General features: G+C 33.9%; 1 protein-coding gene across 2 annotated transcripts in view; it reads left to right on the forward strand.

Moving 5' to 3' along the window:
• The window catches only part of SPATA17 (spermatogenesis associated 17), a 267,209-nt gene that overhangs the window by 214,232 nt on the left and 26,920 nt on the right, over positions 1-26,057 (forward strand). For both annotated transcript variants that reach the window (XM_074309186.1, XM_074309185.1), the window contains exon 9: positions 1,145-1,280. In XM_074309186.1, the coding sequence (XP_074165287.1) occupies positions 1,145-1,280 (136 nt within the window). The remainder of the gene's footprint in view (positions 1-1,144; positions 1,281-26,057) is intronic.

The following is a 26,057-nucleotide window of genomic DNA, read 5'->3' on the forward strand; positions in this document are numbered from 1 at the left end:
AATTAGATTTCATTCACAGGTGGTAAAATCCCCAAATTGCTATCTTATCTTCTTGGCCATCTAGTCAAGTAATCAAAATTTCTTTTGTGTCCATATAAAAGAAAAATGCACCATTAAAATTCAATTCAGAAGTGACAAAAACTGAACATGGAGCAGCTGGTTCACAGCAACTCCTCTGTATACTCTGGGACATTGGGGCCCCATTAATTTTGTGTGTGCATATGTATATGTGTTGTATGTGTGTGATGTCTATCCCATGTGCAAATTAGCATTTCAAGTACCATAATCTGTCATATATGAGAGTCAGTTGACCCAAGAGAGCATACCTTCCATGCTTCTATAGTTTTGCTTAATTTGAATATTGGCTTTCTGTATGTGTGGATTTGTGTTGTCTTAAGTAGTGTTAAGCATATAGATGTTTTCTAAAATGTCATTTACAAATGTAAATTGCTTTTTAAGTAGTTTCAGAGTAGAGAAAACTGGCAGAATAGACTTGAAGAAACCATTATTTCTTCCTAAATTTGTTGTTTTCTAAATCTATTTCACATTATACAAATAAATATAACTTGTGCTTAATTTTATCTTGACAAAAATCCTTATGTCATTTAATCAATTTCATAGAATGTTTTAAATTGGGGAGAAAATCATAACTTTAAAAAAAAAAGTTTAAATGTAAAGAAGAATCCCCTTATAAACATCAACACTTAAAGAACCCATTTAAAAGTTTGCATGAAAATTCTTTCTACTAGAAAATAAACTATATAAAGTTTTCAAATACTTTTTATCTTATTTTCAACAATAATAAAATATCTTCATTTTCTGAATGACTTCAGATCATATATTTAGTGCTAGAAGAGATGACAGAAACAATTTAATCTAACATCATCCTTTTATAGATGAGGAATTCAAATCCAAAAGGCTGAAAATATTTGTCTCTGGTCAGAGGGAGTTCTAATTAGTTGCTTGAGGCTTATAAAACTTATGTGACTTCCCTAGATTAGGCATATAGTGACACAGGCAGAATTCAAATTAAGGCTTTTTCAAATTCCTGACTTTAAGTCCCATAAACTTTCCCCTATACCATGCCATCCCACCAGTGATTCCTTATGTATTTAGTAACAAAATTAAATATTTTATCTTTCAGGTTTTTGCCATTTTCTCATTACAATAAGAATGAAAAGTATATCCCAATGATTCATACTTCATCCAAATATACGGGTGTTCCTTATGGACAAAAAACATTCCAAGAAGTAGAACCTGAGAAATGGATAAGTAACAAGGTAAGTTAATGTGGCAATACAAGAGCATTTTTAAAGAAAACACAGGCTGGAAAATAATGTATTCACACTTTCTGCTTTTATAATACACAATGATGAGGTAATTCATTTACATTGCTAGGTCCTGTGAATGAAATTATTTTTCTAGTATTGTGGTATTGGCATTAACTTAATACATGGAATAAACTGGAATAAACTGGAATAAACCAGTTAAGTAAAGATAATCTATTCCATTCTGCAGATGAGAAAACTGAGGCCTCAAAAAGTTAAATGCCCAAAGTCAAACAAATTAATAAGCAGACCTAAATCCTGATCTTATGATGCCAAATATTTTGCCCTTTGTCTTATATCATATTATTATTTGTATCATATTCTTACCAGTTGACCTAATCTAATTATTGATACCTACATACATATATACCTCTTTTGTATATATTCACATGTACATGAATATGTTTATATATTTATATCTATCATCCTTTGAACGGATTAAAGGGGAAAAGACAATAGTTATAAAACTCATTGAGAAAGCTGATATTTTCCAAAGGTATTTAATGACTGCATGCTTTTCTAAAAAACATTTTATATATTCTCAGCACTGGGATATTTTTTAACAGTATATATCTAATGAAAGAAATCCAATATTATAGAATATCATATGTCAAAGATTTTTAAAGCTTCATCATTTTAGAATATTTGTCATGAATCACAAAATAAAAAGTAAGCAAACAATTGAATAATTACTTCTTGACTGTTTCCATATGTTCCTGTTGGCTTTTTAAGTGAAAAAAATTTGAATTTTCATAGACACAAAGATACCTTAAAGGAGATAGTGTGGCTAAAAGGAGCTTATCATTCTTTGGGTCCTTATTAAAGCCTATTAACTAAGTTTATAAAAAGTTGAAATTAAATAATTATTTTATAAATTCAAAACAAAGGTTCAATAGAATAGTAGTAATGTCATTTTCTTGAAAGGAATGCAGCCACTTCAACATGTTGTTAACTTGGTTATATATTTCAAATTATACATTTACTAAATTAAGAAATATTTATTAAGCACCTATAATGTACGGCACCATTTTAAGCTCTTGTATACAAAAAAAGGCAATATTTGCTTTCAAGGAGCTTACAATCTAATGGGGAAGGAAACATGCAAAGCTAGCAATATGCAAGATGAATAGGAAATAATTAAGAGAGGGAAAACACTGGAACTAAGAAAGGCTTCCTACTGGAGATAAGATTTTAGTTGGAACTTAAAGGAAGACAAGGAGGTCATTAGTCAGAATTGAAAAAAGGAGAGAATTCTAAGCATAGAGAACAACTAAAGTGAATGAGAGAAGCCAAAAGATGAAGTGTCTTGTCTGTGGAATTTCAGATTGTTCGGGTAATTGGGTCAAGGAATACATGTTGTAAGGTATAATAGAAACTGGAAAGAATGGAGACGTCTAGATTATGAAGAATTATGAATGCCAAGGAGAACATGTTATATTTGATCATATTGGAAGCTACTGGAGGAGTGTGTGTGTGTGTGTGTGTGTGTGTGTGTGTGTGTGTGTGACAGAGAGAGACAGAGATAGAAAGGTGAAGAGACAGAGAGATGGAGACAGAAAGACAGACAGAGAATCAGAAACAGAGAGAGAGGAAGGAAGAGAGCTGGAAGAGTGAAAGAGATCTTTCTTGAGTGTGTGTGTGTGTGTGTGAGAGAGAGAGAGAGAGAGAGAGAGAGAGAGAGAGAGAGAGAGAGAGAGAGAGAGAGAGAGAGATATGATGAGAGATGATTGGATTTGCATTTTAGGAATTCACTTTAGTAGCTAAGTGGAGCATAGATTAGACTACTGAGAGGGTTATTTAAAATGGTGGAGGGGTGGCAGTCCGAGGAGAGAAGGGAGCATATTTGAAAGCTGTTGCAGAGATGAAATTTGCAGACCTTGGCAAATGCTTGGACATAGGACATTATGAACTTGAGTAACTGGGGAGGGAACAGCATTGCTCTCTATAGGGGAAGGGTGGGTGGTGGGCAAGTGTTTTAGGGTAAATAAAATGAGTTGTTTGGACATAATGAGTTTAAATCATGAAATAAAAAGTAAGCAAACAATTGAATAATTGAATAATTAAGTTCAAGATGTCTAAAAGGTTGAAGATAAGAGTTGGAGGTAATAGAAAGATTGGAGAAGGCTGGGTAGATCAGAAAGTCATGAACATAGATATAGGAGTTAAATACATGGGAACTGTTGAGAAAAACATCTGAAGATGGAAAAGACTCTGGAGAAGATAAAAGGATCCCAAAAAAGATAACCTATGGTGATAGGGCATGGTCTGGAGAAGGATCCAGCAAAGGAAATCAAGAATGAACAATCAGATAGGTAGGAGGAAAACTGGGATGTAGCAAAGACCTAGAGAGAAGAGTGAATCAAGGAGAGAGTGATCAACAGTGTTAAAGACTTCAAAGAGATCTGGGAGAATGAGGATTTAGGAAAAGGCCATTGGATTTGACAGCTAAAACTATTAGTAACTTTGAGGAAGCAGCTTTGGTGGAATGTTAAGGTTAGAAACAAACTTAAAGGGTTTAAAAAGGAAGTTAAAGGTGTGAGAAGAAAGAGGCCTTTTAAAAAAGGTTAGCTACATGGGCAGAACAGAAATAGGAAGATAGTGCACAGGGATGGAAGGATCAAGTAAGTTGTTTTTTGTTTTTTTTTCCCTCCTCAGGTTAGAGGAGACATAGGCATATTTGAAGGCTGTAGGAAATGAGTCAGTAAAGAAGGGCAGAAGGAGGATGCAGAGAGGACATCCTGTTGGATGGGATGGAATGGAATCACTGGAACAAATAGAGGATTTAGTCTTGGTAAGGAGTTTGAAGGGGATGAAATGAAAGTGGAAGGAGCCTCTTGATTTATAGGAGAGGAAGATAAAGTTAGAGGAAGGTCATGGATGATGGTCTCCTTTTTTTTTTTTTTTTCTATAAAATATGAAGCAAGATTTTCAGTTGAGAGGATAAGAACAGGGGAAGCATGGAAGATTTGAGGGGGAATAAAAGGATTTGGAAGAGCCATTGTGGAAAAGGGAATAGTGAGTTGAAAAGGGAGGATATAGTGAGATTACCTAGCAGCAGTAGGGATTACTAGTTAAGGCTGTGACACATAAATCTGTAGTTGAACTAGTCATAACAGTTATGTGATTTTCATCACCTATGTTTAGCAGCATTAGTAGTCACAAAGAAAATAAATGATGAGAATGACTAATGGCTGAGATTTGGCTGGTTGTAATTGGTGATATGATAAGAGGGTTAGGGATTCAAAAGAGAAGATCAGTATGGAAAAGAATTGTTTCACCAAGCATTCCAGAGGGAACAGTGGAAGAATTTAATGGATATATAGAATGAAAGTTTGAGGTGAGGGTGAATGAGGAATCAGTTGGTAGGAAGTATAAAGTTGGGTTATGATGATGATCTATAGGAGTTCATAGTCACTGGGATGTGAAGGATATGACCACGGTGAGAATGTTCATCTTTGAATGCAGGATACCACTCCTCTACCCTTAAAGAATAGGTGCAACAGGAGATGGGAGAACTAAAGTTGAAAGGAGAGCTGACTCTGTCCTAGACATTCTCCAGATTCCAGGGAGGCAATTGTATTAGAGAAGGAGGTAAAAATACCTTGTGTTGGTAGAAATGAAAACAGATTCTTTGGGAGAGGTGGAAGATGCTTGACCTGGTGCCTGGCAAGCTCAGGAAATACATTGTGCCAAGCAGGAGAAGGAAAGCTCAGGGTACTAGTAAACCCACAGTCCAAAGTCTTTCTACCTGAGGTTATATATATATATAAAACACATACACACACACACACATATGTAAATGATAGACTCCCTACACAGACAGAAGATATCTGGCCTGACCCTTAGCAGCCTTTCTTGAGGCTTTGATTAATATTTGGCATTGGGTAAGTTATGCTTTAGAGTAAGCTGGTTACTCTGGAAAGTCAATTAGTTTTTTGAGGCTGCTAAGTTTCTACTTCACAAATTAGTCCTCAGCCATTTAAAATGATACCTGTGTCCTAAAAAAATCTGGTTGATGATTGAAACTGATTGATAAATCTAAATATTATGGAAAATATTCATTTACAAATTCACATTGTTATGAATACACAATCACTGTTAATACCAAAAGTAATAAGTTTAATATTAAGTATTAAAGTTGTTTTTCCTTCTAATGATGCAACTTCTTCAGTTATCAGGCTATATGTAATTTACTTTATTAGGCTCATAGCTTCCTGTTTGAAGTTGTACAGTGCAATATCCATCCCTTTTGTGTATGTGTGTATATAAATGAACATCTTGGCCTAAGTAGAGCATTGTCATACTAATAATTTTAAGGGAAAAAAATCACTTTTTAAAAAAAAGAATATTTAGGTTGATAAATTCAGCAATTGCACACCAAACATTAGACCAGCCATACTTATAGTAATATTAACTGACACTTGTGGCTTATAAAGTATTTTACATATTATCTCATTTGGTCCTCAAATCAGGTAAGTTCTGTAAGTATATTTTCTTCTCTCTTTCTTCTCCAGTGTATTCTTTCCCTATCCCTTACCTTCTTTTAAAATAATCAAAATATAAAAAAGCCTTTCCCAGGCCCTGTGTCTTGACTGCTGATGACAGATTTCTTAAGGGATAATTGTCTCATCTTACCTGATTAGAATGTAAATATTACTTCAACTAAATAAGTCCTTTTCAATTGTCTATTCAAATTGACCAATTCATGTTTCTTTTGGTACCCAAATAGGTATTTTAAAGTTTCTATTCTGTTCTGGTCTTTTAATCAGAAAAACTTGAAAAGTTTTATTTCATTCCATTTTTCCTATGTAAGGCAATTAGTTTTGTTGGGCAAGTTATTCTTGAATGTAAGCATATATATGTATATATGTGTATATATATACATATATATATACATAATATTTTTTTTCTTTTAGAATATCATGTTCTAAGCTCCCCATTTCTTTAAGGAAATAACTGCTAAATCTTGTATAATCTACACTATAAGTCCTTGGTCTATTTCAAACTACTTTTGTGATTTTTCTCTTTGAATTGAAAACTTGGATTTGGGCTTTGATGTTCTTAAGAATTTTCATTTTGAGACTTATTCTAGGATGTGATAGTTGAATTCTTTCTGTTTTCACTTTATCTCTGTTTCTAAATGTCTTAAAATAATGATATTCAGGCTCTGTTTCTTTCTCTATCTCTGACTCTTTATCTCTCTCTATCTCTACCTCTGTCTTTGTCTAGCTGTCTCTCTGTCTCTTTCTGATTCTCGCTTTCACTCATATTATGTATTTCTAGTAGTCCATGATTCTTAGATTATCTCTCCTTGATTTTTTTTTTTTTCAGAACAGTTGTTCTGTATGTGAGGTGCCTTATATTGTTTTTTTTTTCAAATTTTTTACTTCCACTGATGGGCCTGTGTTGGTTCTAAATGGTAGAAGGCAGATTACAGTTAATACTGGAGAGGGAGCAGCCTGAAGGCCAAGGTCACAAAGATGCCCTACTGGAAGATGTATTTGGGTGAGAAATCTTCAAATGGATTAAAAGGGGGGAGAGACTGAATGGAACTAATTGGGGGTGGCTCCCAGGTGTGCCTGGGCCTCTCCCTGCAGGGACTAAATAAATGCTTTCTCTTTGTACCTGAAGATGTCCCTGATTAGTTAATTTGGGAAAGAGGATCTAGCACCCATCCTACATACTTTTTAATATATTTAATTTTTTTTTTAAGGAAATGCTAACTTTTCTCTGACCCATTATAATTTGTAGGGAATCTCTTACTTGGATAAGGTTTTGTATTTCCCATACTAAGCTATTTAGTCATCCCTTTTCAAATCTTTTCCCCCAAAGCACTTCTTTTTTTCTTTTTTTTTTTCCCTAGGTTTTCATTTCATTCAATTGTTTTGAATTCTTTCTAAAAAATTATTGCTTTCTCTTTTAGGAATTCTAGTTGACCTAGCTTGAAGGATCTGTAGATTCAGAGTGATAGAACTCTTAAGTTCTCTCTTAGTCTGAGCTCCTTGCTTCTGTTCCTGATCCTTTTCCATTATATAAAGTCAGAGCCAGCATAATTTCTTGACTTGGTTTGCAGCCATGGATAGGCCACTAGGTGGAGATTAACTGCTCAGTGACCATATTGTATCCAGCTTTCAGATCATGGGGATAAAGTTGCTAGTTATCTCTTCTTACTGATCACTGAGAGCCACAAACTTCAGGCTGGCTGGATCTTTGACTGCTTCTTGCCATACAGCAGCAGGCCTCAATTCAGTAAGCCTTCTCATGGCTTTATTGACTATATCTAGTTCCCAGTGTCTAAAAACTCTGCTGCTGTCCAGTCATACTCACTTAGAAAAAATGTTTTATGTTTTCCTTGGATTTCATGACTCAGCACACCACTCTTTCCTAGTGGTGTAGCAAAGTCTTTGTTGGAGTAGTAATTAGAGAATGCTAGCTGTGGGAGTTCCTTCTATTCAGCCATCTTTGATGGTTTCAGATTTCTTTCCCTAATGAACATCCTTGTGAAAGCAATTAATATGGAAAATATTAGTTGATATTTGTGTTTACTTTTAAAAAATAATGAATTATAAATGAGAAAAAATGAATATTTGAAAAAGAAATTATATTCAGCATATTGAGAAAAGTGGCTGTAAAAACTTAATTTTCCCTTAAAAAATTAATACTGGAAAATAATATAACTGTCATGAACATTACTCAGATTAGTTTTTCCATTTATGAAATGTTCTTAAGTTAAATGGCTTAAATTATAGGTCTGTGTCTTGATCAAAGATCAGATTTTCAAAGCTTATAAAAGGTTTTTCTTATCTGAGTTCAAATCTTACCTTCGACATTTACTAATTATGTGACCCCAGGCAAATTACTTGCCCTCTGCCTCAATTTTATTAATTGCAAAATTAAATGTAAAAAAGGTGATAATACTAGTTTCTCTCATTTATTATGAGGATCAAATAAGGTAATCATAAAACATTTAGCACAGTGCCTTGCATCTAGAAAATTCAATATAAATGTTAACTATTATTACTATTATTATTTGATATTTTGAAATAAGTATGAAACGTTGTAAAACTACTACCAATCACCAAAACTCTAATATGTTTTGAGATGTCTCAACAGTTGGACAAGCTAGGGATCCAATGCACTTATTATAATCTTTTAGTTATCAAAACACTCACATATGTTCATACTTATTGAGGCAGAAATGATAGTCTACAGGCCTTAGCTGAATTATAATGAATTTGCATATGCATTTTACAAACACTTTTAACAATATATTTAATTTTTTCCTTGTTTGCAAAATTCAGGAAGTGACATTTTAAGATAGTTCTTGTTGATAGATTCCTTCTATGCCTTATTATAGGTGAATTACAACACCACTGCAGCACTGTTTCATTATTTTCACAGGCATTTTGGCCCAAACAGGATTTTATTATCTACAAAGCATAAAAATACCCAGCACTCCAAAGAATTAATTTAGAGAACCTAAGCATATTGCACAGAACATAAAGTTGACCTTTACCGTCTACAGCTTTTGGGATGGAGTGGGATGTGGAACACATCATAGATTTAATGTGGCACAACGCTGTCTGCAGAAACTTGGGTGGGACTGTGACTGCCTGCCCATGGCACTCGATGATTGAATCTGCTGTCACCAGCATCCTGATAATAATGAACATTCAGCTTAACGACCGTGATTATGATTATCATAATTGATGTGCAAGTGCAGTGTGTGGGGATCATTACAGCTGAACTGTACAGCAGAGAAACATGCCTTAGTTATGGATAATTTTACTTTTATGCATTGATTGGGATAAAATATGCCTTTCTATTTAAACAGACCAGCTTCATATAATTTTAGGAAGCTTTCTACATATATGGATTGATGATTATACACTTACTGAAAAAGAGACCATACTGTTGTTTGTTTTGAGTGGTTTCGTTTCATTAGTGACTGTAAACAATTAAATAATTAGATGTAATTGAGGGAAAATATTTTTCTTATGAGGATGGCCTCCAATAATCAAATATTCAGTTTATGTTTTTTCCCTCTCTTCTGTAACACACCAGAGACTTCACTTTCCTATTATTACTGATCACTGCTCTCTGATTTTGCCAGAAGTAATAGGAGGATGTAGGAAAAAACATACACTCAAATGTGTATAGATAATAAAGATGCAGATGTATTTCTATGTGAGTGTTTATATAAATATATATATGCATAAATATACACATATATATGTTTCCTACCAATTCTGTACTATATTACAATTTATATTTACAAAACACTTATTAGCTTACAATACATTTTTAATATATTTACTCATTTATTCCTGGCAATAATCCTGAGAGATAGGAAGTACATTTTATAGAGCAGGAACCTGAGGTTCAATGAAGATGAGTAATTTTACCAAGGTCATGTAGCTAATAAATATTAAACTTTGTCAGGTCTTCTGACTTCCAATCTAATGCTCTTAGATTGGAATCTGAGGTTCAAGGTAGGTGTGGTACATTATGTCTAAGATTAAAGGAACATCTAAACAATAGTAATCAATTACTGGATTAGCTGGACAGCCCTGTATACATTTGATTCCACAATATGGAGTGTGGGTGATGGTGACCAAACATGGGGATGCACATTTTCATCAAGAAGCATAGCAAGCTTGAAAACCTCTGGTTTTCAAATGGCAATTAAGCCTGAAATGGCAAGATCGCTACATCTGATTATTAATAACTCTATGGCCCTAAAGAGACCAAGGGAAATGTATTCTTCTGAGGCCTGTAAGATTTACATTACCCTAGGTGAGATGATTGCCCTAGATATGCAGCTGTACACCTTTGTGGAGGACAAAGTCTTTTGTTTGACAGCCTAAGGTTTTATCACCTCACTATAAAATTCTTATCCTGGAAGTTTTAGAGCTAGACTGTGATTCTTGAAATTATGAAAAGTTGTATTTAAACTTTCTCAGTCTATTAAAATCACAAACCTGCCAGTCTTTTCTGCTGTGCTTTGACTTTGGGAAAAGCTGTTGAATTCTTTGTCTATGAAAGGCCTCCAAAGCTAACATCCAAAGCTAACAATCAGTCTTCTAAGTTGTTTTTTTTTCAAAGCTAGCCAACAACTATTTTGACACCTCTTCACTTATACAGATTTCTTCTTCCTTCCTTCCTTCCTTCCTTCCTTCCTTCCTTCCTTCCTTCCTTCCTTCCTTCCTTCCTTCCTTCCTTCCTTTCTTCCTTCCTTCCTTCCTTCCTTCCTTCCTTCCTTCCTTCCTTCCTTCCTTCCTTCCTTCCTTCCTTCCTTCCTTCCTTCCTTCCTTCCTTCCTTCTTCCTCCTCCTCCTATGTTTCTCTTATATCTTCAGTTAAACACGAGTGCTTATGTAGAAATATTTAATAATATAGCATCAGGATATGTAAGAAGGAAGAGAATTTTTTTTCTCTTTCCACAAAGTCTGTCTGGCTAGCTATCCATGTTTTATTTAGTTTATTGGTACAAGCTGACCTGATGCTTATTGGTAGTTTAACTATCAAATGGAGGAAGACATCAAAATACATAAGGAAGCTGGATACATTTCATTCCCCTCTTCTCTCAATTCCATTAATATTAGACAATATTAATATTCTGAGAAAATGCAATGTATATACAATGATGATTAGGAAACCATAAATACATCCTCAGCTTATTGGTTTCTCCTTCATCACCTCTGAAAAATACTGGAGAGCAATGATTTTTCAGCCAAGGACCTTAGTATGCTCAAATGGATCAGTATTCTACTTTCAATATTATTTAATGTTTTGATAATGTTTATTTATAATCGTTTATTTAGTGAGAATTTAAAGAATTTCTAGAATCAAAAAGCAAAAATTATTATAGAAATATCCAGAATATATGCTGCTAATACAATGAAGAAGTTAATATTGATTTTTTTTATGGACTCTAGAAGTATCTATAATATCATTATGTTCTCCTAGCATTTTTTGACTATTTGCAGAATTGTCATTAACACTGTTGGTCAAGTGTCATCTGGTTCACATGGACATTTGTGTCTGAAGTTTTGATATAAAGCAAGAGGACCAGTCGATGAATACTCCTGATGGTTTTCCCCTTCATATAGCAGCATCAAAAATGCAACTCTGATGCTATTTTACCAGTTTTGTCCTTTAGGAAAATATTGTCAATGACAGCTACATACACTGCCTTTATAAGGAGAATATTCTCAGTTAAAACTCTAGAAATTCTAGAATTCTAGAAAAGTGGTGGAGAATTTTCATAATTCACAAATGTGTTTTTAAAATTAATATTTGCTTGTTTGTTTTTGTATGTTTCTAAGCTGAAAGGTAAGATATAAGTTGAATGCTCCTATATGTGTGTACTTGAACTTATCATAACATGAAATTTGTGAATTTTCCTATGGTTAAAGCCTATTAGACATGAAAAAATTCCTGGATATTAGATCCATTCTTTAGGCTCCATTCAAAGAATTTCTGCAGAGAAGGAACTTCAGAAGCTTTCTGGTCCAACTTGTAAGTGAATAAGAACCCACTCCATAATATTTCTTAAAGGACCTTATTGCTCACAGTTCTTTTCTCTAAGATCAGGCAATATGCATGAAACCTTCCTTCCACATTACCACTCTTCCAATACTTGAAGACAGACTTCATATCCCACTTAAATCTTATCTTCTCTAGGCTAAAAATACTTGATTCCTCCTTTTGAACCCAGATAATAGTCCTCTGAATTCTCTCTAGCTTGTCAATGTTTTTCCTAAAGTGTAGAAATTAAATCCGGAGATCTGATCCTAGACTAAATGTCTCTTTTAAAGCAACCTGAGTTTACATTGACTTTTTTGCTTTTCTATTCCTCCAGGTTTGTAATTAATACTATCACTGATTCCTCATTCTCCCTCCCCTCACAATCAGTTGCTAAATTTTGCTGTTTATTCCTTCACAAAATCTTCTAAGTGTTCTAACACTTTCTCTCTGCTCATATAGTAATTCTCTTGATTCAAGATCTAATTCATTACCTGTACTAATTCCAGTGGCCTTCTAACTAGTCTCCCTTGACTCGTTTCTCTCCACTCTAGTCTGTCCCTCACAAAGCTGTTGAAATGATTTCAGAAATGAGTCTTGCCATGTCACTCTCCTACTTAGTAAACTTAGTAATAATAAAACATTATTGCCTCTGATAAAATATAAACTTTCTGAGTTTAATACTATTGAAGGAAAATTGACTTTTAAAGGCATAGGAGACTTTCAAGCACACCTAATGAAAAGGCAGCTGGATAGAACAAGCTTCAAAATATAAAACAAGAGTTTTATAAAAAAAATTTATATAAAAAAAACTTTTAAAACTAGATATCCATACATTTGGAAATTTGGGTGGGACTATATACAATACATGGGAACTGGGGAACATGGGAACTAAAGGGAGTATCCTTTTAGATAGCCTAATATCTTCAAAGATCATGGATTTTAAAAAGATAAATAGAGGATCTGAGAATGGTTGTATGAGTGTGTGTGTGTGTGTGTGTGTGTGTGTGTGTGTGTGTGAGTGAGTGTGTGTGTGTGTGTGTGTGTGTGTTAAGAAAGTCAAGGGAAAGAAAATAAATATACTAGGGAAGAAAGGAAGATAAAGAGAAGGAAAGTCATAGTCTCATATAACTTGTTATATGAAATGAAGAAAATGCAAACTACAGAGGAAGGAGTGTAGAAGGCCAGAACTGTGGAGAAGATATTTGAAACAAGGTGTTAACTCAGTAGAATTGATAAGATGATGATTCTCTAGTTCACATATGTACTTAGTATTTAGTATGGTGATGTGATGGTTTTCTAGTTCACATATATTCAGCATGCTATAATGATGTAATTGTACTAAGGTATATAAGGGCTTGAGAAGGACTGGAAATGATTCATTCCATTCTTGACCAGCCTCATGGTGGCTGTATTGCATCCTTCACTCCTCCTCTAAGACCAAGGACTCGGGCTGGTCCCGAGGTCCTCTAGAAAGGTAGTTCGAACATTACAAAGAAGGGACAGATATCATGTGGACTTCACTTTCATCAGAACCAAAAAAGGGAGGACAAAAACACCAAGAGAGAGATTGATGTAGAAATGAATTAAACTTAACAAGGAAATATGGAGAGTGGATAAAGAAAGAGTTAAGTAAAGAAGGGATTTATTTATAAGCAAAACAAATTCCATTATTGGAGGGGTGAGAAAGCTTGAAAGAGTCATTACAAGAAAAATAAGAGGTAAAAACCTATGCTGGGGAAAAGAAAAAGAAGAGAGTAATGGAACAGAAATAGCACTAATATGATTTTCCAGTGTTTTGCATACTTTTCCACCATTTTTTTGGAGGGTGACAGAGAAAAACGAGACGAAAACATATAAGAGAAGAGAGTGCAAGTACACAAGCAGATTTGTGGTCAGCTTTTGGTCACCAAATCTAAATCAAAACAAAACAAAACAAAAATGACATTTTCCTGCTTGATCCAGATATTCATTTGATATACCTAGAATCCAGGGATCCTTAGTTATGCCACATCATTTTAATCTGTGTTAAAATATTTGTCTTTTGCCACACTGTCTTTAATTGTTTTATAACATATTATAAAACAAATGCTTGACTATCTTGTTATTAACTATGTATAACCATGTATAACTCAGTCGATATTTTTTTCAGTGAACATTACTTCAGTCCTGATAGACTGGCAACCAAATAGGATTTACTTATTGGTGATCATGCAATTTAATGTTCAATAAGACTTGACAGTGATTATAGCTAAAGAGATTAAAAGATATTATTTATGGCACACTTAAATATCATAGCTATTCTGAGATAAGTTGTTTCAATTTTACTTATAGTTTGTTTCCTTATGTTGCAAGGTTGTTCAAGTCACCTAATCCAGAACTACTTTAAATTTATTCCAGTCAAAGAAATATACACACCTACTATGTACTAGACACCATACTACAGAGATAAACAAAAAGCAAATAATCCCTTCTCTTAAGGATTTTAGATTTTTAAGAGGGTTACTCCAAGTACATAGTTAAGTAAATTCAAAGTATATACAAAGACAAGTAGTTTCAAGAGGAAAAGAGCCCAATCGACTTGGGGGAACCAAGAAAGACGTAGTGTAGGAATTGTTACCTAAACTGTACTTTACATAAAACTAAGGATTATATAAAACCAAGATGAGAAATAGTATCCCAGTCATGGGGAACCACCTATGCAAAAGGTTAAAAATTGGAGAGAGAATGTTGTATAGAAAATAGAGCTATCAAGCCAGCTTGGCTACAAAAGGAAGTATAAATAGGGGAGTAATATGACATAAGAATGGAAATGTGAAAAAAGAAACTGAGGTTCACAGAGCCACTCAACTAGTACATGTCAGAAGTAAGATTTTAATCTAGGTCTTTATGACTTCTCAATAATTGGGAAAATCATGGAAGGCATTAATAAAATAAAATAAATAACTGAGTAAATACCAATAACTGTATTTGAATACTTTTTATTTATATAAAATGTTTATGAGAACAAAATACATATATGCTAAAAGCAACCAGAAAATCCAGAAGGGAATAATAGTAAAATTAATCCATTTAAAAGTAACTACAAAATGCATACACTCCTTAAAATTAAATCTGTCAAAACATACTAAATACTTTTATAAATACAATTTAAAATGTTCTTCAAAGAAATGAAGAAAAACTTACATAATTAGAATGCAATTCAGTATTTATGGTTGAGCTATACCAGTAAAAAAAAGAATAACATTACCTAAATTAAATTTATATGCTTACTTGAAACCATCAAGATCCAAACAATGATCAAGTGAGGCTTGAGCTGGAACCTATTATTGTTCAGTCAGTGAAAGCCAGAGTGATTTGGGCTTAAAGAGAGTCAAATAGCTGTAACAATTATATGAAGAATAAATGTAAATCACTGATAATCAGAGAAGCACAGCTCAAAATACCACTCAATACCAAGCAAATTGGCAAAGATGGCAAAAGCTAAGAATAATCATTTTCTGAAGTGTTAGGAAAAGATGATTGCAAGAGTGCTTGCTGGTGAAGTTGTGAACTGGTCCAACCATTCTGGAAAAACCATTTGAGATTATCCTCAGAAAGTGATTAAAAACATAGTTAGGAAGACTTGAGTTCAAACTTTGATTCTTTTACTTAGTAGCTATGTGACCTCAACAAGTCTCTTAAATGCTGTTTCCCTCAGTTTTCTCATCTGTAAAATAAGGATAATAATAGCCATCTACCTCCCAGGGTTGTTCTAATAATCAGATGAGATACTATATGTATCATGCTTTGCCATCTTTGAGGCACTATATAAATTCTAGTCACTACTACTATTTTTCCTCATACATTTGTCAAAGTGACTTTTCAAAATTTTATAATTGTCACCATTCACCCCCATTCAATAAATTCCACTGGCTCCTCAATAATCTCTTAAGATCAAATAAAACTCACCTATTTGGCACAGATAGCTTTTCACAACCTGATCTCTTTATATCTTTCCAGTCTGACTGCAAATCATTACTCTCTGTGCACTCTATAGTCTAACTGTGCTATTTGCTGCTCTCCCGTCTTTCTGCAAAGAGAATTAAGTGCCTGAATTCCTCTCCCTTAGCTCCTCCATATTTTAATAGTCCTGGTTTCCTTTAAGACTTGGGGGTCTTCTTTTGTCTATAGAGCTGTTGTGCCATCCCCTCAAGGACTGTTTGATATCTATTCTTCATAAATCACATATACACCAATTTAAGTATGAATTGTATCCTCTATTAGATTAAAATCACCTTGAAGGCAAGAGTGGTTTTCACTTTTTCTTTCAGTCTTTTGAACTAAGCACAGTGACCTATAATAAATGTATCAATTGATTGATGATCCTGAAATCCTATTGTTTGATTTATGACAAAATAAAAATCTATGGGGCCATGGAGAGTGGAATTTTCTGTCATAAAGCATATATGAATAATTTATAAAAAGTATTATTCAATAGAATCTCCTGTGCTCTCTTGCACATTGCACCTTGGGAGTGTTGTCCATCTTGCCTATTCCTCTTCCCAACTTTGATCATAAGAATGATTGAAATTAGGAGAAAAACATTATTTATATAAACATATAATTGTCTTTGTTCTCTAGTCATTAGCGTACTGCCTGGCATTGGTAGATGTGTAATAAATACTTATTGTATTATTAACAATCAAGATAATCTGTATATTTTTATTTAAAAAGTTTCATTTGATATCTCAGATACCACAGAGACTTGGTGGGATAGAAAATATCTTGGTAGGATAGAAAATATCATTGAGATGTGGCTCTAGAATGTTTATCTTTTGCTAAATGAACAAAAGATAAAGATAAGTTCAAGAGGAAATAAAAGTGTTTGGAGCAATGCTACAGACCACCTGGTCAGAAAGAAGAAATAAATAAGAAATTTTAGTAACAGAATTACTACCACAAACAGAGGCATGATAGAAAAGTGATAGGATTCAGTTATGTTGAAACCTATTTTATAGTTCTCTGCCAAAAGTAGAACAGCCTAATACTTGGCTTTCCTTAATGATAATTTAATCTTTTAAAATGAGTAATTCTGAATCTGATTCCATCAAAAAGGAGAATCTGATTCCAGAAATGGAAATGGTGGGAATTTTGGAAAGTAGAGGGATGGAGAGTGAACATCTACATTTTAGGATTCCTAATACAAAAGAAGAAAAAAACTTCCTTCATATTTTGCAGAAAAAAAATAGGTTTTTAATTGTGAATTTCCTCTTCTCTATTCCTCATTGGTTATGACTCAGGTGCCTTTGGTCACTTTCTCCTTTTCACCCCTATTTCACATGATGGAGTGGCCTTACTCCTTTCCAAGGTTAAACCCTTTATTTATTCAAATGATCTCAATCCATCCCCTCTCCTCCAAAAGATTACCCCGTCTCCTATCTTAACCTTTTAACTTTTTTTTTTCATTTTCTACAACCTACAAACATATCCATATCTCTTTTATCCTGAAAAAATACTCACTTGGATCTTTCCATCCCTGTTAACTGTTATCCCATATCTCTTCTGCTCTTTGTAATTAAATTTCTTGAAAAGGCCATCTATAATTTATACCTCCACTTTTTTCTTCTTTTTCTCTCCTTAACCTATTACAATCTGGCTGCTAACCTCATCATTCCACTGAAAATACTCTTTTGAAAGGTAATAATAATTTCTCAGTAGCCAAATCTAGTGTTCTTTTCTCAATCCTCATTCTCCTTAACTTCTCTTCAGCCTCTTACACTGTTGATCATTCTTTCTACTTCAGTGCTCGCTTCTCTCTAGATTTTTTAGGACACCACTCTCCTAATTTTTCTCCTACCTATATAATCTCTCCTCTCCTTTGCAAGATCTTCTTCCAGATCACACCCTCTTAACTTATGACTTTGTCCTAGGCTTCTTCTTTTTTCCCTTCATATTACTTCACTTTGTGATCTCATCAGTTCCCATAGATTTATTTTTATCTCTGTGTTGATAATTCTCAAATCTACCTTTCCCACCCTGATGTCTCTACTGACCTCCAATCTCACATCTCCAACTGCTTTTCAGGAATCACAAACTGGATATCCAGGGAATCATATGAATATAATTAAAAATATACATTATAATGTGTATAAATACAGAAACAATTACCTTTTCCCCATTTCATCTCCCAATACCACCCCCCTAGTGTCTCAGGTTTAGAAACTAGGTGTTTTCTCACTATCTCCTATCTCCCATATCTATATTGTTGTTGAGGCTTATTTTACCTTTGAAACATTTCTCAAATAATGCCCCCTTTTCCTCTTCACTGCCATCACTTTGGGGCAGGTCCTCATCACTTCACACATTGATTATTGCAGTAATATGATGGTGAGTCCACTTGCCTTGAGTCCCTTGAATTGCCCACTTCAACCCATCCTCTATTCAGCCACTAATGCGATTTCCCCTAAAACTTGATATTCAGTGGCTTCCTATTGCTTCCCGGAACAAATACAGTTTTTTTCTGTTTGGCATTCAAAACCCTTTTTAAGCTGGTCCCCTTCTATCTTTCTAGTCTTCTTACACTTTATTCCCGACATCTTCTCTTTGATCTAGTGACATTGCCTTTTCTGCAAACAAGATGTCCCATCTCTCAGTGATAGGTATGTCCCCATACCTGGAACATTCTAATTTATATGATCTGGCACATGACCTCCTTGACTTCCTCCTGACTAAAACCTCCCCTTCCTTAACCATTCTTAATTCTAGGACTTTCCCTTTTAAAATTATTTCCTTTTTATCCTGATTATAACTTGTTTTGTATATATTTGTTTGCATGTTTTCTCCCAGCTCCAGATTGTAAATTACTTGAGATAATCTTTTGTCTCTTTTGTCTCCTCAGCACTCAGCACAGAGCCTTACACTTAACAAATGTTTATTGTTTGATTGAAAGGAGAAAGAAATAATGTAATCAGCTAGATGGTTCAGTGACTGAGACATTAATTTTGGAGCCTGGAGGACTCAAGTTCAAACCTGACCTTAGACATTTACTAGTTATATGATCCTGGAACAAGTCACTTAACCACTATCTGCCTCAGAATTTAACTGTAAAAATAGGGAAATGTCAGCACCTACTACTTCCCAGGATGTTATGAGAATCAGATGAGGAAATATAAAGAACTTTGTAAATAATAATGCTTTGCATAAATGTTATTATTATCATCATTGTTACTATAGACAGTCCTAATCCTATGAACCCTCAATTTCTAGAGAGCAGAATTCAAAGTATTCAGTGAGGGTAAAGGTAAAGTTCATAACTTAAAATATTATAGAGGAAGTAAACTGGAAGGAATAGGAAACACGCACACAAATGCACACATTTCATAGAGTGAAATCTTCAATTTTGCCTACTTTTGTTCAATATTTTTATTCTTTTGTCTATGTCCCCTAATTTTTTTTAAAGTCATAAATAACACTTTTAGATTGATAGCCCTTAAAAGTTAGGAATTTAGAACTGCTTAATATGTCATCTGCCATATTGAATTGCATTTTAAGAGATTCCTATTTACTCAGTAGCCAATGAAGAGTATTAATAAGGACTACTTACATTTATGAATACATAGTATCTCCATTACATGCAGTAGATATTTATAAATGTTTACTAATTTAACTGAATATAAGGGACTTTAAAGTTTACAAAGCATTTTCATCATGATGATAACTAATTCTTTTCTCTTGAATGTTAAATCTTTCTGTTGCCACAGATTCCTATTTTACTTACAGACTTACTCCTATTTCCTTATCCTGATGTAAGACTCTGGACTTACATTACAATACATAATTTATATTAGTGGATTGCTGAGGGCATGACAGGCTTTATTTCCCCCTTGAAGTAACACAAAAGTGTCATGAATATTTTTCTGATACTATTCACTTGAATTTCCATTGTGAGTTCTCTGCCATATCAATTGACAGCTATTATTGATCTAATGTTATTTGCCTATGCCAATTAATATCTCCTCAATACCAATAGCAGTGGCTATTGATTGATTGATATAGCATACCAATATTAGCCATTCAATTAGCCAAATATCAAAGAGATATTTACTGAAATAAAAAATGTAGCAAAACCAGACATATGAACTTTTCCTCAAATTTGGAGCATATTCTCCCTCCATTATCTCAGGCACTAGAGAGAGTAGGCTCAAATTTAAAGAGGCTACTGCAAAGAATCTGCCATACTAAGTTCACTTCTATCCTTGCTGGCAGGTCCTGACTTGCAGGAATTTCTTACAATATTATTTCCCATTGCAGTAGAGACAAACGTATTCCCTTGCTTTTAGGGGAAAAACATCTTGGTTCTAGATCAATTCTTTCCTAGGCTGAATCCCATAAAATCATGTTTTTCATCATCTTGACAGTTTCTGGATGTCTAGCCACTCTTCTGCCTTTTAAAAGTCACAAAGTCCTGGCCTGTTTCATCTCCAAAACTCATTCACTTAGGATCAGGACAAATAAAACATAACAGGGGACAGAAAAACAGTCATGTTGTGTGCTCATGGATACATATGGACCTCAGTAAAGAGAGTTGGTTAGTTCAATGGATAGCATATTGGGCCTGGGAACCAGGAAGACCTGATCAAATGCCAAATCTGGACTCAGACATTTACAGACTGTGTGACTTTACATAAGACACTTAATTAATTAGAAAAGTAAATGACAAATTGCCAAGAAAACCCCATGGACAATATTGGGGTGCCATGGTCCATAATGTCATGAAGAATAGGACATGACTGAAAGACTGAATAACTATATCAACCACAAAGAGAGTAGGTCACTGGCATTTTTTCTCTCTTTGCCTCAGTTACCAAGAGAAGAGAGATCATTCAATCAATCAGTACCTTTTACATGTCTGCTCACTTTTGGTTTGGCCATCAATCAAAAGGCTTTTTTTCTTTATCCCAAAAAAAGTTTGCAGGAAGTGAACAGGGAATAGTAATAGAATACTAACACTTGTGGACAGAAAGATTTCTCATTATGCAATATCTCTGGGAGCAGCTCCCTCAATACTCAATATGTACATATATATTTTTACATATATATATATATTAAAATATATATGTATATGTATATAGCTATGTCTCAAGATATGATTACATACAATATATAATATATAACAGATATGTTGTATGTATATGTGAATATACAAACATATACTACTTCTTTGTAGTTTTTCTGTAAAATCAAAATGAAAAAAACAGTATGAATTTCAGAATGCCTTTGAATGAACAGGCCAGGTATCATGCTAGGAGCACTGCCTTTAGAATCAAAGGATTGGGTTTGGAATCCCAGCTTTTTATTTCCATGTTGACGCTGATCAAGCAACTTCAGCTCTCTTGGTGTTAGTTTCCCTGTCTGTAAAATGAAATTGAATAAATTATTTTTGGAGAAACTTTCCAATATAAAATCCTATGATTTTCCATTGTTTTTAGTTAGATTTTATATAATTAGTGAATATCAGAAAGAATTTTAAATGAATACTAAAGTCTACATTTTTATTTATGTATAAGCATTAGATGTTTTGATTAAAAAGAATGTTGTTCCTCTAGATAATTAACAATAAACTAAAACTCTATGCAGCCCTTGGTAATTTTTGATGAACTGACCTAAGTTCAAGATGACAGATTTTAACCATTTAAATCATTTATAAACCTCTCTGGCTCTAATAAAGTTATTCTGACTACATCAAAGATTATTTTGGAGAGGATTACTTATGAAATATAGAAGTTATGTTCTGAGAATGATTCTAGTCATTTCAAAATGGAATTGTAGCTAGGCAATAATGATAAAAGTCTTGGGAAATTCTTGAGCAATATAGATTTTAAATGGCCTAAGAAATTATATAAAGGAAAAAAATGCTTTAGATGAAATATAATGATTTTAATATGCATTATTAAATGATTCATAATATGCCGACCAAGAACATCCTTATTTTGGCTGATGTGTCCATGTTGAACAGTGACCTGATTGCTAATTTCTCTTTCATGAGCAGCCCTGTCTGATAGCTAGGTGGCATAGGGAATATTAAACTATTCATGAAGGCAGGAAGAACTGAGTTCAAATTCAGCCTCAGACAGTTGCTAATTGTATTTTGAGCATGTCATTTAATCTCTGTCTCAGTTTTTTCATTGGCAATAATAATGGCACTTATCTTCCCAAGATCATTGTAAAGATAAAATAATATAATAATAATAGATTATTTTTAAACATTAAGATATTATTGTCATTGTTGTTGTTTTGGAATTCCTACCACTGATAAAAATTAGCACATATGTATTCCCAATCCTAAATTAAATCATTTATTTCCAAAGGAAATTAGGTAGAGACATTAGTTCTTCTATCTTTTCCATTTTACTTAGATTTTCAAGAATTCATATATATCCAAGTCCTGAATTACATATGTACTCACAAACTTAGATGTATTAGACATACATATATGTTCATGTATCTGTATATACATGTGTACATATGTGTATATGTATACATGCTATAAGATAAACAATCATTTGTTTTAGTTTTGTAATGGGTTGCATTTGCAAATACTGATAGGACCACTGCTTATTACAGAATAGACAAACTAGTTGTACACTTAAAGATATTACTAAATTATCCAAAAGAAAGTTTAACAGTAATAGAAAAAAATAAAATCATGTTTAACCAATCCTTGGTGGCAAAAAGAAATGATTCCTTAAGTTTCTCAACCCAGCCCCTTCCTCAACATATGGGAACTTCATCGATTTAACCAAATAGGTGTGAGGGTCTCCAACCCAGAAAACAAAAGAACAAAGAAATCAACAAAAAACCCAAACTCAATTGCCAAATTGTATATTAAATAGACTTTGTTCTCTAACGCAGAGCTGCATGATTGAGTAGTGTGGTGTCAACCATATCTTTCTTCTGATGCTAAAAGTAATGCACAGAGACAGAGAGACAATCACAGCACAGCCTCCCATCAGCTATAATTAATCTTTTAGTTAACAGAGACTAGAAAAGCCTCTCATCAGTCCCTTCTGAAGTCTGAGGGACTCTGTTTTTGATGTTTGCATTCTGAGGAAAATTGTCCCCACCAGTTCTAACAAATTGAAACACCAGGCTAATTATGGCAGCTAATGAAGTGTGTGGAATGGTCACAGCTTGTCGTGAAACTGTTCCTTCAGCTTGGATTAGAGTTTCATCAATCACTTTTTTAAACTGATCCAGAATTGCTTCTGCCCGGTGCTTGGCATTTTTAATGCTGTTTCTGTAATTGGTTTTTTCCCCAAAGCTTAGACTGTTTTTTGAAATATTACAACCTCAGAACAGGACTTGCAAACTCTAGTTTATAAAAAAACATTTCATTATTACCCCTATCAGCTGATCAAGTGGTAAAAAGCTAATAAAAGGACCACCAGAATAAAACTTGATATATTGCTTTTAATCCAGCTAAAGGTAGCAATAAAGCATATTCACGTGCATGTATGTGAATCACTATTATTGTGAACTGTATATCTGTTCCAGCCATATGAACTGGGTTTGGGGGACAAATCCCACAATATGTAATGAATGCCTTGCTCTTCACTTATTTTCTCATGGACTATAGTTCTTCTTATAACATTCAACACACTTTTGGGCATGATTTATGGATTTTGCAGTTCTATGCCTTTGGCAAGCTGTACATCTGAAGGTCTTACTGTGGACTTTTGAAAATTGCTAATGGAAATGAAAGTCAGACTTAGAAAAAGTAAGGCAAATTTTCTTTGAAACTTATATTCTTTTTATCTAATCAGGAAATAAGCAAACTGAACTGCATCACTTTACATGTCTATTTTCCCATACAGAACTTTAGTTTACAACATGTTTTGAATACCCTTTATATACAGGGTCCTCTTCTAGTTTAGTGAGACTGAGGACAGCTTGTAAATGTGAAATGTAAGTATCTTCTGAAGACTCAGAGCATGTGTAAAGTATTGTCAAACCACATCAAAAAAACAAAATTATAGATGGGTTGCATTATGTACCAATGAATAGAACAACTATACCAAGGACATCCAGAATTCTTAAAGTTTTGACCTCTATGTCTTTCTTACATAGATATTTAGTTTTTTATATGTAGGTCATATCATTTACTACTTTATTGTCTATCTTATATATCCCAGAGAAAAGGAACTCTACCTATTTGATTCAGTCTTTATAATATAATTAACATTTGAAAGGAAAATGATTACTTTTGCAAATATTTAAATAATAAAAATATACATATATATGTATATCAACCTAGCTATCTGTATATTCATATGTGGAAATCTGCGTCAAATAGTCCTTTATTTGATATGGGCCAGAACTCTGAACTTGAAATAAGGATACTTACAAGGTGCTAACTCAGTGGAATTGATAAAGACAATGGTTATGGAGTTCAGCATTGTGCTTAATTGTTCTCTAATTCAGTAAATGTATTTAGTGCTTAATATAGTTCTATAAGATTCACATCTATGACAAGAGAGCATATAAGGTAGGACAAACTCAGCCAGATTCAGAGGCAGAGAAGGCAAGAGAACTGGAGGAAAGAGCTTAAGCTCTCAGAGAGGAGGAGGGAGAGAGCTACAGAAGACAAGGGGACTGGAGGCTGAAGCACAAGCTCTTGGTCTCAGGTTCATTCATCCCCTCACACAGCACCTTGATGACAGGCTCTTCTCCTTCATTTCTCCACTGAAACCAAGACTCCAGAAAGCCTTTAAGAAAGCTAACCAGGCCCCAGGAAAGGAGACAAGACTTTGAAAGAAATAATAAAGGATTTGGATTTTAACCCCTGGCTACTCTTGTAGTGACTACTGAACTGAAAAGAAGGTTGCTTCCAGAGACCTCCAGAAAACGAAACCAAGAACGTTACATTTATTTATTTAATTTTATTTAAATGCTTAGGTGATATTATAATTTCACAGTCTATAGTAATGAACTCTAGATAAACTAATTCCCTCTAGAACAAAAGTGATTTTCCTCACTAACTCCAGAATCTTTGGGGTCTTCTGTAATTTCCTATTAACTCAAGATCAAATATAAAACTTTTTTTTTTTAATCCTTTAATACCTGACCCTTTCCTCTTTTTGCCTATTTACACCATTCTCCTTTCCCCTAAACTCTGTAGTCCAATGACATCTGTCTGCAGTCTCTTTCCTTCACAATACACTCCATTTCTCTGCAATGAAATGTCTCTGGGCATTTTTACTGGCTCTCCCTCTAGCCTGGAATGATGTCCCTTTTCACTTCTATCTCTGGGTCTTCCTTGCTTTCTCCAAGTCTCAGATAAGTTCCATCTTCTTCAAAAATTTCTTTCAGTCCTCCTTGATGGGCGCAGCCATGGCCCAGAAATTTCTAATATTATACATATAAAGTAATTCCTTTGTGCAAGGTACTTTATTAGGTCCTCTACATTCAAAGACAAAAATGAACAGTATCTGCTCCCAAGACACTAGAGGCATAAAACATTGAAGTGGAGAAATAAATATAAAATTCAAGGCGATATCAAAAGTAAGAGACCCTCAATAACTGAGATGAGTTGGAAGCCTTTTTAAAGGAGAGATTGTTATGCCACAGTTCCCTTTTAATGTCCTGACCCAGTTTCCCTAATTGTCCCACCTCAGTTACTTTGCCTTAGGCTATAACTCTTCCCTCTTTATGATTGGAATGTTTGATTGGATAAAAGTCTTATATCCTAGACATCATTAGAATATTAGGAGCTTCTCCCTATCTCCAGTACCTCCCTCCATTATGTTATCTTCATCCTGGGTGCCTCTTCCCATTAGGTCATTGGTTTTTTGTTGCCCTATAAAAGAATCTTGTATTTGACATTGGCTGCTGTATTCTTGGAGACTATAGTCTCATTTAGCATTGGGACCAAACCATGGATCCATTTGGTCCTGGTAAATCTTTCCCTTTCAAATAAAATATTAAAAACTCTCTAATCTTTATCTTGCTTCAGTTTCTCTGGCATTACAAGATTATCTACTTCAAATATAGGTATGCTCATCCTATCTCTAATCTGTTAATATTAAGACTAAGAATTACCAAGAATGGCTTCTAATTATTAGAAATATTTTTACCCTATTAGACTGAAGTCAAAGCCTTTTCATACTAAAATAATTCATTTTAACCTTCAAGATATCAAGGGATGGATGAGAGTTAAGATATT

This window comes from Sminthopsis crassicaudata, chromosome 4 (assembly GCF_048593235.1).
Source record: "Sminthopsis crassicaudata isolate SCR6 chromosome 4, ASM4859323v1, whole genome shotgun sequence".
In the NCBI taxonomy this organism is placed as follows: Eukaryota; Metazoa; Chordata; class Mammalia; order Dasyuromorphia; family Dasyuridae; genus Sminthopsis; species Sminthopsis crassicaudata.